General features: G+C 40.1%; 1 protein-coding gene across 1 annotated transcript in view; it reads left to right on the top strand.

Moving 5' to 3' along the window:
• LOC110674320 overlaps nt 1-6,031 on the top strand; it is a 200,538-nt gene extending 194,507 nt beyond the window's left edge. The window contains exons 2-3 of the mRNA XM_021838608.1: nt 5,725-5,878; nt 5,938-6,031. Coding sequence (XP_021694300.1) covers nt 5,725-5,878; nt 5,938-6,031 — 248 coding nt within the window. The remainder of the gene's footprint in view (nt 1-5,724; nt 5,879-5,937) is intronic.
• Nucleotides 6,032-16,503: the final 10,472 nt, after the last annotated feature.

A 16,503-nucleotide genomic window follows, 5' to 3' on the forward strand; every position in this document is an offset into this window, starting at 1 on the left:
AAATGTTTTTAGAGAAATGTCTGGTCTGATCGAACGATTTTGTCGTGGCTCCTTTTAGGTTTCGTTTTTTGATTACTGTTTTGTCTCTTTTTGGTCTCTTTTTGGTTACTCCTTAGTCTCTTTTTTCCTGGAAAGAAACTTCAAGAAACTCATTCACCATGCACAATTTTTAATATAATTAATGAAAAATATTTAATTTCAGATAAAAAAACGATTTTTGAAAAGCAAACAGGAATTTAAACAACTTAAAATTTAAAATTTCGTAACTATCATGATTAATTTAGAATTTTTTCGAATGAAATGCAAAAAAAATATCTTTTTGTATTACCACAGTTAAATGTTATACGGTCGGACGCGAGTACCCAGGGGCTTGATAATCCGTGTTTCTACTATAAAAAAATGATCCGCGATCCAAAAGTTTTACGAATTGTTTATGTTAATTTAGATGGGTATATATCTACTTTAGATGGGTATATATCTACTTAAATACGTTAAATAACACGATCGATTCAATTTGAGATATTTTAAAGAATTTGGCTTTTTCGCAGATCAGAACTGTACGATAACTTGTTAATACATCGGTAAACTTATTATTTATTGTAAAATATGCCCACATATCCAAATAAAGTTTAATTTTGCGCCCATGAAGCTGTCTTAGTTATCTAAACGACCGATGGAAATGAATGTTACATAATCTGTACTAAAAATACTAAAATAAAAAAGAAAATGCACTTGAAAGTTCCGTTCAGTTCACAGAGCTTTTACTAACGAAATAAAAAATATCATCATAGACAAATACGATTCATTTGAATAGCTGTGGTATTGTTGCCATCTTCATATTGTAATATTGGATATTGGAATGGTTTCAGCATGCTTTACATAATGTTTAGAAGTGTATAAATAGCTATTAAATCAGGGTTTCTCAACCGGTGGTTCGCGGACCCCTAGTGGGCCGTGATGGATTCTCAGGGGGCCGCTAAGACATTTAAAATGTATGAGTTTTTTTTCAGTATTGTTGTGTGTATTTCTATTTTTTTACAAGGGGGAAATTTACAACCAGACCCCTGAAAAGGCTACTCTGGGAGTGTGGAGATATCGCATCAAAGAAGACCCACTAAAACCAACCAGAATTACATTACCCTAGGCCTCATACCCTTTTCTCACCGGAACCACCTTACGGTATTATATTTCAATCTTCGAATATTTTTGTAGAATATAATTTTTTAGAGTCAAACTTTACAGAAACTGATAAAATATTTTCAATGTTTCTCTGTGAATTGGATATTTACGTTGTCTTTAATGACATTTTTCTAAGAAGATTCACATTAGATCAATATAACACGTAGAATGAAGCATCAAATCCATGCAAAATGGTATACCATTTATTGACAATTTGAACTAAAATAGTTTCTCGAGGTACCATACCCACACAGTTACGGATCACCCACAGTGACGGATCACTTTGGCGTTCAACATCGGATAACTCGCTCAAAACATAAACGTTGACGTAAAACATATTTTTCCCATGTTATACTATTTGTCTTCTACCATCTGTAATGTTAAGCACAACATTCGACCGCTAAATAACGGTGTATTTGACGAATGTTTAGTTGGTACCACACAGCTATCATTATATGGTCGTTTTCTCTAAGAAGTGCCGTCAGCATTCATAAGCTCCCACAGGTGGTAAAATTCAAATGTTATAACATATTTTATGCTCGTTCGCTTCGATTTAGTATGAATTCATCTTTGGAAAACATTTTTCTTGATTGTTGATTCTAAATATCGAATATTAGCACTTCTAACTAGTGATCCATAATATGGACCAGGAAATGATCGTTTACCACGGTTATGGATCACTTCCAAAGAATGTAGATTTCTGCTATTTTGTGCATTGGATTCGACATTTTCAGACAATAGCACTAAGGATAAAACTAATAAAATATCAAGGTTTGTAAATTTCATTTTTTAGCAGACAAAAATGGGTGGTAAACTTGGTGTATAGCTAAAACAGTTCATGTCTCAGTTACTACAATGCAGTATCACAAAAAAAGGCCATTTTACCCTTGTTTCCAGCTCTAACACTGCTATTTTTTGCAGTAATATATGACACATTGTTAACTTTCGCAATACCATGCAATACAGATGCATTGAGTTGAAAATCTCTTGATTTTGCGCACTGATCCGTAATATGTCACAATTTGATCCATAATATGAGAATTGATCCATAATATGGTTTTCAGGAACCGATACAATTTTTAATTTTTATGCAATCCTATGTAAATATTACACTCAAAACAGTTTACTAACCGAAGTTCCAATTTGAAACGATTCGATTCGTGCTTTTATATTACAATTTTACGTTTTCCATGTCGTTTTATTGAATTTTATAGGTTGGACTCCACACTATTTGATCCATAACTGTGGGGTCATGGTATGAACAGAAAATTCTTGGCATATTTTCGATTTTCTTGATGGATAACTGACAAGGTTCTCGACAATTCCTTGTGAAATGCTTCCTACGGTTTCAGCTGGACTATGAAGTCAATTATCATGTAGCCTTTGAAAGCATGTTGGCTGAATTCCTAACAAAATCTTCGAACAATTTTTTGGTAGTAAGATCTTTGTGGATATCTGCTGAAATACTTTGAAAACACCTGATGAAATTTTGCAAATATGATTTTTGAGAAAATCTTGAACACGATTTCCTGTGAAAATTTTGGAAGAATTGTTGGCAGAATAATATGAGTCTTCCCAAGAATTTCACCTCTAGACTTGTGTAGAATTTGATCAAGATCCTCCTGGAATGTTCATTAGCAAAATGCTTAGTAGACTCCAGTTTTCATTGTCATTTGATTTCTACAGAGGCAATGATCCTCTGTAGTGATTTCTATCCTGTCAAAGACTGGCTTTCGTAAGTATATTTTTAAAATTGTAGACAGAACTTAAAACAAAATCTCTATTAATGATGTTTAATATCAAAGAAATCCTTCGTTTCCATAAATTTTCATTTCAAGAATCTTCATGTTCAGGGGTCCGCGGAATGTTTGTAGAATTTGAAAGTGGCCGTTGTCCTAAAAAGGTTAGTAACCACTGTATTAAATCGAAAACACTTTAAAATTTGTCATAAATTTGTTTTAAACATATAAAATTGGGATTATCACAAAAGGCCGAATACATTCTAGCCTACCACAAAAGGCCGAATGCACAGAAGGCCGAATCACAAAAGGCCGAATCACAGAAGGCCGGATCACAAAAGGCCGAATCACAGAAGGCCGAATCACATAAGGCTGAATTAAAATAACAAACCTAAAGAATAAAGATTGGATATGAAGAGAACAAGTCCATACTTTGTTAAATGCAGTCATGTCAGTAAACAGTGCAAAATTTACATGCGGCGAATTTACTGAGGCGGCAGAAGGCCGTCGAAGTCTCTGATATCCAAAGGGTGTGTATAGGATCTATACGGTGTCATGCAAACAGCAAATCTAGGCGTTTGCCCGGTATAATGCGAACAGAGGATGTTTTTCCATTTTTAGGTCCGACGAGCGACAGCGAGTTCGGACAGCAAGCATTTGCCTGGTATAATGCCAACATAGTCTTTTACGAAACAAGCAGGAGAATGATTGCTGAGATAGGGTATAACAAGTTTTTTAGTGATCATAAGAACACTAAGTTTACTAAGAATACTTTTCATCGTACAATGCCCGTTCGATTCTGACTCGGCTTGAATTTGGCAACACGGAAATCCATGTACACGAAAAAATGAATCATGATCAGTCACAAATCTTGTCAATCTCAATGTTTCTATGGGCCTTCTCAAGGCTTAACATATTCAAAATAGGTAAATTTAATTCCTGGTCATTATTACGGTGATAAAAGATATAATAAAAACAACCGTTATATTTTGGAACGGTTCAATTTAGGCATGTTGCCAAAATCGGACAGGCACTGTACAACCTTCCAGTTTTCGCGAGGTTTCTACACTTATGTTGTACAAAATACAACAGCTCCAATTAAAGATTTTTTTTTGGTGTGTAAGCTAAGAATAGACCAACTGACACGGAGTAGCAACCATTGACATGTACAGTCAGTCTATGCTATGCTATGCTATGCTATGCTATGTAAGCTAAGAATAGACCAACTGACACACCCAAAAAACACTAACCATATTTTAGCTGGATAAACTGTTATTCAGCTAGTAATGTTACTTGTGCATCTTGTCCCGCCTTACCCTACTATGAAAATGCTCATAATATTGTAGAAAAATGTCATGAATGGTTGTGGCTTTCACTAAAGTTTGTTTTAAAATTTTGGCCTTCGGTGATTCGGCCTTTTGTGATTCGGCCTTCTGTGATTCGGCCTTCTGTGATTCGGCCTTCTGTGATTCGGCCTTTTGTATGTTTCGGCCTTTTGTGGTAGACCCATAAAATTAGAGTATATCTTGAACCTGGAATAATTTTTATAAAACCTGGAAAAACCTAGAAATATCAGGGAATTTCATTTCGGTAAACGAGTAGACACCCTGAAACTGATCGTCGCCAATAGTATAAATGCCCACTTCGATTCGAATAGAATAGTTCAAGCGTGTGCTTGCTAGAATAAGGGCGTAAGTCGCATGATCGATATCTTTTCATCGTTCCTTCTGTGAATAAAGATGACAAGACGAAGGTTTGTCAGCAGTTTTTAACCTCAAGACGCAAGATTGCATCGCTGCCAAGCGGTCTGAAGTGAAAAAATGCTAACAAACCCGCGTCTTGTCACATTTATTTACAGAAGAGAGTATCGATAAAGAGAAATCGATCATGCGACTTACGCCCTTATTCTAGCACACGCTTGAATTATTTAAATGGGCAGATTAGTGCACCTATGCCATATAAATTATGACGTGGTTGAGTTTGAGATTTATGCTGGAATACTTTCCTGAATTCTCCCAGGAATCCGTCCAAAATTTTTCCAGCGGGTTTCTCAGGGAGAGAAATTTTTCCATAATTTTTAGAAAACTACCTATAATTCTTATAAAACTACCTTAATTTTAAACAAACTACCTAAGACGGAGGGACTTTCCTTAGCCGAGTGGTTAGAGTCCGCGGCTACAAAGCAAAGCCATGCTAAAGGTGTCTGGGTTCGATTCCCGGTCGGTCCAGGATCTTTTCGTAATGGAAATTTCCTTGACTTCCCTGGGCATAGAGTATCATCGTACCTGCCACACGATATACGAATGCGAAAATGGCATCTTTGGCAAAGAAAGCTCTCAGTTAATAACTGTGGAAGTGCTCATAAGAACACTAAGCTGAGAAGCAGGCTCTGTCCCAGTGAGAATGTTGATGTCAAGAAGAATAAGAACCTAAGATGAAGAGAACAGAGCTGCCGAAAAAACAAGTCACCCTGTAGAGTATTTTATTGGTTTTGTGAAGTTTTTCGACATCTAGAAAAAAAAACTGGGAATTGGAAAACTGAAATTGAATGGCCCTGGCTGAGGACGGTAGAACTCGAAAGAACCGCCAGTCAATTAAAGAAATTCGTATATCTGATAATTCTAGCACAACCACTACTTCCTATTCCGGTAGAACTACACACTCAATTCAGAATGGCGAATCTCGGTTTATTTTATTCAGATTGTTTTTTTTTTCAAACATGTCAAACCTTTTTGTAATTGGAATTGGCTTGCCGATCTATCTTGCCCACCGACTCATATTGCCCCTTCTCACCCTATTTTTCCAGCGATTTCGTCCGATTTCAAAAGTATGCTCGAGGCAGGCGAGAATAGCGGCGGCGGCAGCGGTGGTCAGCCCGAGCTACAGGAGCCACTACCGAATGGCGACGACGACGACAACGGAGCCAACAACGACGAAGTCGGCGACGAAACTGACCAAAGGTAAGTTGATCATTTCTGGCGAAAAATTGCACAAGATCAATTTTCAAGGCATCCTGCAGACATGGCGCCAGTCCCTTATCGGTCCGAGGGATGCACCTAATCTCTTGTTTAAAGGTCCTGCGATCGATTCCCGCCGTGGAAAACAATCATTAAATGGAAGCCCTGTTGAGGAGGGCCTTTGTTTTCGGGGTATTTTGCAAAAAACACATGATCTTTTCTTTTGGGACAAGTGCATAGATGCTCGATATTGAATAATGCTAGAGATGAAGGTCGTAGGGGTTGGCAAAAACAAAAATCGATTTGGAACGCAACAGCAGAGATTTAATTTTAAAAGGGACAACACGGGATGGCTGCTCGCTGCCGCCGTCCTATTGATGATGATATGCCTTTGTCATTTGGCTCCAGGTACCGATCGTTTGTGACTCGTGGGTGGGTGGGACAAGAAAACCCTAAATCGATTTCGACAGGTTGATGAGCTTTGAAAGGTTGGCTGCCAAAAGAAAAATATTTTTTTCATGGATTCTTAGAATTGTGTTGTCTTTTTTATGAATCTTCAAAGTCAGCTGTCTTCTGTAGTCTCTCGGACATCGAAATGCTAGGTACGATTTCCATATATTTCGGTGACCAACTTGCTGCGAATTATTCTTGCGAGGATTTTTATGGAAATCCTGAAAGTATTCTGATAAGAATCTTGAAAGTCTTATGATTAGATTTGTTCAAGGAATTATGTAGAAAATTCTGAAGATAAATCTAACAGAATTCTTAAGAGGATAAATCAGAGGATTCTGGTAATAGGCTTGAGAAGATTAGGACGAGAATGATTCTGATGAGAACTCTGAGAAAATTCCTATGAGAATAGTAAGAACATTCTGATAAATATCCTTAGGGATTCTGATAAGCATGAAGATTGAAAGGTTCTTGTAGAAATCCAAAGAGTATTCTGGTGAGAATCGTGTGAGGATTCTGATGAGGTTCCTGAAATCATTCTGATGAGAATTATGAGAAGACTCTAACAAGAGTTTTGGGAAGGTTCTTATCATAATGCTGAGAATATTTCGATTGAAGTCGTCAATGAATTTTGATGAGAATATTAAGAGGATCCTTATGCGAATCCTGATATGATTATGATGAGAAACGTGACGGGTTTCTTCTGTTTTTTTCTGCGGGGATTCTAATCGGAATCCTAAGGGAATTCTAATGAGAAACCTGAGAGTTACAATGAAAATTCTGAGACGTTTTTTTAAGAGTCTTGAGAAGGTTGAAAATTCTCAGATTATTGTGATGAAAATCCTGAATGGATTCTGGTGAGAATCCTTAGAGGATGATATTTACAATTTGCTGATGAGAATCCTTATTAGAATATTGAGGAGATTATTATAAGATTCGTATGTATACAATTTTTTTTAAATTAATTTATTTAAGGATTCTCTAGAGAATCTTGAGAGAATTCTTTTATGTGCCCTAAAAGGATTAAAATGAGAACAATAAGGGTATTTAGATAAGATTTCTGAGGTAAAAGTCTTCGGAATTCTTGAGGTGGATTCTTTTTAAGCGTGGTTTCCTCAAAATTCGATTATATGTCATTCTGTGAACGCAATGATGCCTTTATGACGACTTTATGGCGCTATTTGCAAGCTTTAAAGCAGAAATCTAAATTCAAAGTCAATCCTAAGGAAGACTTCGACAGAAACGAAAAAAACGTGTCCAAAGGCGGCACTTTGGATCCTTACCCATATACTTTGATTGCACCTCCAGGCGAACTCTCTCGGACGTGGAGGCGCAGAGAGGCAACCGAGAAGGTGTCGTAAATATCTATTTTTCTTTCACGCATATTCAGATGTGCCACCAGCAGCGGCAAATAACATGGAATTGGTACCGATAAGAGTGCGGCAATGTTTGCTCAAAATTGTGGTTTCTAACGGCCGTTTGAATCTATGCTTATCAGAGGTTTACAAGCTGGGTAATTTGAGAAATCGTTGAAACCCTCTCAGAATTCTGAAAGAATCTCTAATGGTTTTGAGAGAATCCCTCTCATGATACTGAGAGAATCCGTTTCAGGATTCTGAGCGAATCCCTCTCAGGATTCTGAGAGAATCCCTCTCAGGATTCTGATAGATTTTTTCTCAGGATTCTGAGCGAATTCCTCTCATGATTCTAAATAATCCCTCATAGGATTCTGAGAAAATCCCTCTCAGGATTCTGAGGAAATCCCTCATAGGATTCTGAGACAGTCCCTCTCAGGATTCTGAGAATATCCCTCTCAGGATATGGAGCGCATCGCTTTCAGGATTCTGAGTAAATCCCTCTCAAGACTCAGAGAAAATCTCACAGGATTCTGAGCGAATCCCTCTCAAAATTCTAAGAGAATCCCTCTCAAAATTCTAAGAGAATCCCTCTCAGGACTATACGATTCTGAGAAAATCCCTCTCGGGATTCTGAGAAATTCCCCCTCAGAATTCTGAGAAAATCCCTATCATGATTCTGAGAGAATCCCTATCAGGATTATTAGAGACTCCCTATCAGGATTCTAAGAATCTTTCTCTCAGAATTCTGAGAAAACCCCTCTCGGGATTCTGAAACAATCCCTCTCAGGATTCTGAGAGAACCCCTTTAGGATTCTGAGAAAATCCTTATCAGGATACTAAGAGAATCCCTCTAAAGATTCAGAGAGAATCTCTATCAGGATTCTGAGAGAATCCCTCTCAGGATTTTGAGAGAATCCCTCTTAGGATTCTGAGAGAATTCCTCTCCGGATTGTGAGAGAATCCCTCTCAGGATTCTGAGGAAATCCCTTTCAGGATTCTGAGAGAATCCCTCTCAGGATTCTGAGAGAATCCCTCTCAGGATTCTGAGAGAATCCCTCTCCGGATTGTGAGAGAATCCCTCTCAGGATTCTTAGAGAATCCCTCTCAGGATTATGAGAGAATCTCTCTTAGGATTCTAAGAGAACCCCACTCAGAATTCTGAGAGAATCTCTCTCAGGATTCTGAGAGAATACCTCCCAGGATTCTGAGAAAATCCTTCCAAGAGTTCCAAGAGAATCTCTCTTAGGAATCTAAGAGAATCCTTCTCAGAAATGTGAGGGAATCCCGCTCAGGATTCTGAGAGAATCCCCCAGGATTCTGAGAAGATGCTTCTCAGGATTTTGAGAGAATCCCTCTCACGGTATTGGTATGATTGAGATTTGAGTGTGAGTCTATCAACACTGCTCATGATTCTGAGAGATCCCTCTCATGATTCTGAGAGAATCCCTCTCAGGATTTTGAGCGAATCCATCACAGGATTCTGAGCGAATCCCTCTCAGGATTCTGAGAGGATCCCTATCAGGATTCTGAGCGAATCCCTCTCAGGATTCTGAGCGAATCCTTCTCAGGATTCTGAACGAATACCTCTCAGCATTCTGAGAGCAATTTCTCTCAGGATTCAGAGAGAATCCCTCTCAGGATTATGAGAGAATTCCTTTTAGGATTCTGAGAAAGTCACTCTCAGGATTCTGAGAGAATCCCTCTCAGGATTCTGCGCAAATCCCTCTCAGAATTCTTAGCGAATCTCTCGTAGGATGTTGAGCGAATCCTACAGGATTTTGAGCGAATCCCTCTCAAGATGCTGAGAGAATCCCTCTCAGTATTCTGAGAGAATCCCTCTCAGGATATTGGGAGAAATCCCTCTCGAGAAGGTGTCGTAAATATCTATTTTTCTTTCACGCATATTCAGATGTGCCACCAGCAGCGGCAAATAACATGGAATTGGTACCGATAAGAGTGCGGCAATGTTTGCTCAAAATTGTGGTTTCTAACGGCCGTTTGAATCTATGCTTATCAGAGGTTTACAAGCTGGGTAATTTGAGAAATCGTTGAAACCCTCTCAGAATTCTGAAAGAATCTCTAATGGTTTTGAGAGAATCCCTCTCATGATACTGAGAGAATCCGTTTCAGGATTCTGAGCGAATCCCTCTCAGGATTCTGAGAGAATCCCTCTCAGGATTCTGATAGATTTTTTCTCAGGATTCTGAGCGAATTCCTCTCATGATTCTAAATAATCCCTCATAGGATTCTGAGAAAATCCCTCTCAGGATTCTGAGGAAATCCCTCATAGGATTCTGAGACAGTCCCTCTCAGGATTCTGAGAATATCCCTCTCAGGATATGGAGCGCATCGCTTTCAGGATTCTGAGTAAATCCCTCTCAAGACTCAGAGAAAATCTCACAGGATTCTGAGCGAATCCCTCTCAAAATTCTAAGAGAATCCCTCTCAAAATTCTAAGAGAATCCCTCTCAGGACTATACGATTCTGAGAAAATCCCTCTCGGGATTCTGAGAAATTCCCCCTCAGAATTCTGAGAAAATCCCTATCATGATTCTGAGAGAATCCCTATCAGGATTATTAGAGACTCCCTATCAGGATTCTAAGAATCTTTCTCTCAGAATTCTGAGAAAACCCCTCTCGGGATTCTGAAACAATCCCACTCAGGATTCTGAGAGAACCCCTTTAGGATTCTGAGAAAATCCTTATCAGGATACTAAGAGAATCCCTCTAAAGATTCAGAGAGAATCTCTATCAGGATTCTGAGAGAATCCCTCTCAGGATTTTGAGAGAATCCCTCTTAGGATTCTGAGAGAATTCCTCTCCGGATTGTGAGAGAATCCCTCTCAGGATTCTGAGGAAATCCCTTTCAGGATTCTGAGAGAATCCCTCTCAGGATTCTGAGAGAATCCCTCTCAGGATTCTGAGAGAATCCCTCTCCGGATTGTGAGAGAATCCCTCTCAGGATTCTTAGAGAATCCCTCTCAGGATTATGAGAGAATCTCTCTTAGGATTCTAAGAGAACCCCACTCAGAGTTCTGAGAGAATCTCTCTCAGGATTCTGAGAGAATACCTCCCAGGATTCTGAGAAAATCCTTCCAAGAGTTCCAAGAGAATCTCTCTTAGGAATCTAAGAGAATCCTTCTCAGAAATGTGAGGGAATCCCGCTCAGGATTCTGAGAGAATCCCCCAGGATTCTGAGAAGATGCTTCTCAGGATTTTGAGAGAATCCCTCTCACGGTATTGGTATGATTGAGATTTGAGTGTGAGTCTATCAACACTGCTCATGATTCTGAGAGATCCCTCTCATGATTCTGAGAGAATCCCTCTCAGGATTTTGAGCGAATCCATCACAGGATTCTGAGCGAATCCCTCTCAGGATTCTGAGAGGATCCCTATCAGGATTCTGAGCGAATCCCTCTCAGGATTCTGAGCGAATCCTTCTCAGGATTCTGAACGAATACCTCTCAGCATTCTGAGAGCAATTTCTCTCAGGATTCAGAGAGAATCCCTCTCAGGATTATGAGAGAATTCCTTTTAGGATTCTGAGAAAGTCACTCTCAGGATTCTGAGAGAATCCCTCTCAGGATTCTGCGCAAATCCCTCTCAGAATTCTTAGCGAATCTCTCGTAGGATGTTGAGCGAATCCTACAGGATTTTGAGCGAATCCCTCTCAAGATGCTGAGAGAATCCCTCTCAGTATTCTGAGAGAATCCCTCTCAGGATATTGGGAGAAATCCCTCTCAGGATTCTGAGCGAATCCCTCTCAGGTTTCTGAGCGAATCCCTCTTAGGATTCTGTGAGAATCCCTCTCAGGATTTTGAGCGAATCCCTCTCAAGATGCTGATAGAATCCCTCTCAGAATTCTGAGAGAATCCCTCTCAGGATTCTGCGAGAAATCACTCTCAGTATTGTGAACGAATCCCTCTTGGTATTCTGAGCGAATCCCTTTCAGGATGCTGATAGAATCCCTCCCATGATGCTGATAGAATACCTCTCAGGATGCTGAGAGAATCCTTTTCAGGGTTCTGAGAGAATCCCGCTCAGAATATCTCAGAATATCTCTCATGATTCAAAAAAAAAAAAATCTCAGGGTTTTGAGAAAATCCCTCTCAGTATTTTGAGATAATTCCCTTTGAGAGAATTGTTATCTTAAATCCTTAAGCCCTAATTGATTTTATTTATTATTTTGAACCAAATGAATAAAATGTCAATTCAAAATCGGTTTATGAACAATCCAATACGTATTGAGAACCTCTGGCACTGCAGCTGAGAAACCGGAAATAGTTCCAAACAAATTCAGATATTCTCGATCGGTGTGAAATTTTTCGCCTCCCCCCTGTCGCCCTTATTTGCACAACGCATGCCTTGCTCCTCCGATTGAGATAACGCCTATAACATTTTTCTCAAGGTTGGTTTTTGAGCGTTCGCACAACTGTCAACCTGCCCGGTGATCGATCTGTGATGTGGACTAACGGCGATATTTTAAGGTGCCTTCTATCGATTCCTAGAAATATATTTTTCCAACGAAGGATTGCGCCATACCTAGGTGTTTGCTCTCTTTCGCATTGCCTGTATCTTACTCGCTTATCTGGAAGAAAGTTGGCAATCTGGCGCAGGTAATTTATGACACGGCGCTTCTCTTGAGGGCTCTGTATGTTGCAATGGAAGACAATCTAGAAGACAGGCATGAGTCCTTCTTAGGGTGCGGCATATTTTTCTAAAGTTCACATAATCGAATTTCGGAAGCTCTTTTGATTTCAAGTCACTATAAAAGAGAAACCTGAAAGTTTGAGCTAAAAATGAGATTTACAAGTGGTGCAATCGACTGAGTTCTGAATTAACAAAATATGTCTTAAAACACAAAATTATGAGAATGTAACTGAAGGTCATATTTTACAACTTGAAAATTCACCTTCAAGTCGCTTGCTCCCTCTAAATATTAATATTTTGGCTTCTCTTTTCATGTGATCTGAATTTGGTTTCGAACTTTCGAAAAATGAGCAGCATCCTAGTCCTTATTCTCAAGTGTTTGCCGCAACTGACTTGTTGTCTCTTCGAAATGTTCGGAGGTAGTTCGATGCCTTTACATCGGCATCCCATTTCACGCACAAATTATGCAAAAAAGTGCAGTTCATTTCGTTTCGTATTTTCTGGGCAAAATGGAAAGAGAATGGGAAAATTAATGGCTCTCGAAGGAATGACCGATGAAGGAAATCTGTGGCGGTAATTATATCGACACCCAGAGGAGATGGTTTTCATGTTTCTTTGCCTTATTTTTTTTGCAAATCACTACAGGTTCGACGCCGCCTCTATGCTGTCCTTCGCAGTATGGTGCAATTTTCGAACGAATTGGGTGTTTCCTTCTTTTGTTCCCATACTGTTTTTCGGCTGTGTCCTGGCAATTTTGTTCGGATCGGTTCACACAAGCTAATGATTTGGAACTGTGACGAGTTTTGTTTTGGTTGAGATAAATTTGGAATATTGGATCGATATATTGGCTCGGTTAGATTCCTCTAGCACAGGGGTTTTCTTCGTTCAGAATCCTGAGAAGAATTCTCTCAGAATCCTGAGAGATTCTCTCAGAATCCTTAGGAAAATTTGCTCAGAAGAATACTGAAATAGATTCTCCCATAATCCTACGAATTATGTGCTCAAAATTTTTCGAGAGATTTGCTAAAAAAATCCTGAAAAGGACACTCCCAAAATCCTTAGAGGGATTCGCTGTCTGAGAGGGAGTCTCTCAGAATCCTGAGAAAGATTCACCAAGAATACTGAGAAAGATTCTCTCAGAATCCTGAGAGGGTTTCTCACAATACTGAGAGGGATTCTGTCAGAATTCTGATAGCAATTCTCTCAAAGTTCTGAGAGGATTCCATGGGAATCATGAGAGGGGTTTTCTCAGAATCCTGATAAAGGTTTTCTCAGAATCCTGAGAGGGATTCCCTCCGAATCCTGATAATGTTTCTCGTCGAATCCCTAAAAGGATTCTCTCCGTATCTTGAGAAGGATTCTCTTCGAATTCTGGGAGGTATGTTTTTCATCTTGAGAAAGTTTCTTTTATAATCCTGAGAGGCATTCGTTAGAATCGTAAAAGTGATTTCTACGGATTCCGAGAAGGTTTCTGGTCGAATCCCTAGAAGGATTATCTCCGTATCTGGTAGGAGTTCTCGTCGAATCTTCTGAAGGATTCTCTTTAAATCTTCAGAAAGCTTCTCTTCGAATCTTAAGCGGAATTCTCTCAAAATTTTAAGAGGGATTCTCTCAGAATCCTGAGAGGAATTGTCTCAGAATCCTGAGAGGGATTCTCTCAGAATCCTGAGAGGGATTCTTTCAGAATCCTGAGTTGGGTTTTCTAGGAATCCTGAAAGGGATTCTCTCGGAATCCTAAGAGAGATGCTCTTGCAATCCTGAGAGGGATTCTCTCGCAATCCTGAGAGGGATGCTATTGGACTCCTGAGAGGGATTCTCTCGGAATCCTGAAGAGATTCTTTCGGAATCCTGAGAGGGATTCTCTCGGAATCCGGAAAATGATTCTCACGGAATCATACGAGGGATTCTCTCGGAATCCTACGAGGGATTCTCTCGGAATCCTGTGAAGGATACTCTTCGAATCCTGAGTGGGATTCTCTCAGAATCCTGAGAGGAATTCTCTCGTAATCCGATAAGGGATTATCTCAGAATCCGGAGAGGAATTCTCTCAGAATCCGAAGAGGAATTCTCCCAGAATCCGAAGAGGGATTCTCTCAGAATCCGAAGAGGGATTCTCTCAGAATCTGAAGAGAGATACTCTCAGAATCCGACGAGGGATTGTCTCAGAATCTCAAGAGGGATACTCTCAGAATCCGAAGAGGGATTGTCTCAGAATCCTGAGAGGAATTCTCTCAGAATCTTGAGAGGAATTCTCTCAGAATCCGAAGAAAGAGTCTCTCAAAATCCGAAGAGGGAATTTCTCAGAATCCTGAGAGTTATTTTCTTAGAATCCTGAGAGGAATTCTCTCAGAATCCTGAGAGGTATTCTCTCAGAATCCTGAGAGGTATATTCTCAGAATCCTGAGAGGGATTCTCTCAATCCTGAGAGATTCTCATAATCCTGAGAGGGATTCTCTCAGAATCCTGAAAGGGATTCCCTCAGAATCCTGGGAGGGATTCCCTCAGAATCCTGAGAGAAATTCTCTCAGAATCCGAAGAGGGATTCTCTCAGAATCCGAAGAGGGATTCTCTCAGAATCTGAAAAGGGATACTCTCAGAATCCGAAGAGGGATTTATCTCAGAATCCTGAGAGGAATTCTCTCAGAATCTGAAGAGGGATTCTCTCAGAATCCGAAGAGGGAATTTTTCAGAATCCTGAGAGGTATTTTCTTAGAATCCTGAGAGGTATTCTCTCAGAATCCTGAGAGAGATTCTCTCAGAATCCTGAGAGAGATTCTCAGAATCCTGAGAGGGATTCCCAGAATCCTGAGAGGGATTTTCTCAGAATCCTGAGAGGGATTCTCTCAGAATCCTGAGAGGGATTCTCTCAGAATGCTGAGAGGGATTCTCTCAGAATCCTGAGAGAGATTCTCTCAGAATCCTGAGAGGGATTCTCTCAGAATCCTGAGAGGGATTCTCTCAGAATCCTGAGAGGGATTCTCTCAGAATCCTGAGAGGGATTCTCTCAGAATCCTGAGAGGGATTCTCTCAGAATCCTGAGAGGGATTCTCTCAGAATCCTGAGAGGGATTCTCTCAGAATCCTGAGAGGGATTCTCTCAGAATCCTGAGAGGAATTCTCTCAGAATCCTGAAAGGTATTCTCTCAGAATCCTGAGTGGAATTCGCTCAGAATCCTGAGTGGAATTCGCTCAGAATCCTGAGTGGAATTCGCTCAGAATCCTGAGTGGAATTCGCTCAGAATCCTGAGAAGTATCCACCCAGAATCCTGAGAAGTATCCACCCAGAATCCTGAGAGGGATTTTCTCTGAATCCTGAAAAGGATTTTCTCAGATTCCGAAGAGGGATTCTCTCAGAATCCTGAGAGGGATTCTCTCAGCATCCTGAGAAGGATTCTCTCAGAATCCTGAGAGGGATTCTCTCAGAATCCTGAGAGGGATTCTCTCAGAATCCTGAGAGGGATTCTTTCAGAATCCTGAGAGGGATTCTCTCAGAATCCTGAGAAGGATTCTCTCAGAATCCTGAGAGGGATTTTCTCAGAATCCTGAGAGGGATTCTCTCAGAATCCGAAAAGGGAATTTTTCAGAATCCTGAGAGGTATTTTCTTAGAATCCTGAGAGGAATTCTCTCAGAATCCTGAGAGGTATTCTCTCAGAATCCTGAGAGGGATTCTCTCAATCCTGAGAGATTCTCATAATCCTGAGAGGGATTCTCTCAGAATCCTGAAAGGGATTCCCTCAGAATCCTAAGAGGGATTCCCTCAGAATCCTGAGAGGAATTCTCTCAGAATCCGAAGAGGAATTCTCTCAGAATCCGAAGAGGGATTCTCTCAGAATCCGAAGAGGGATTCTCTCAGAATCCGAAGAGGGATTCTCTCAGAATCCGAAGAGGGATTCTCTCAGAATCTGAAAAGGGATACTCTCAGAATCCAAAGAGGGATTCTTCCAGAATCCTGAGAGGGATTCTCTCAGAATCCTGAAAGGGATTCTCTCAGAATCCTGAAAGGGATTCTCTCAGAATCCTGAGAGGGATTCTCTCAGAATCCTGAGAGGGATTCTCTCAGAATCCTGAGAGGGATTCTCTCAGAATCCTGAGAGGGATTCTCTCAGAACAGAATCCTGAGAGGGATTCTCTCAGAATCCTGAGAGGGATTCTCTCAGAATCCTGAGAGGG

The sequence above is a fragment of the Aedes aegypti genome, chromosome 1 (assembly GCF_002204515.2).
Source record: "Aedes aegypti strain LVP_AGWG chromosome 1, AaegL5.0 Primary Assembly, whole genome shotgun sequence".
NCBI lineage: Eukaryota > Metazoa > Arthropoda > Insecta > Diptera > Culicidae > Aedes > Aedes aegypti.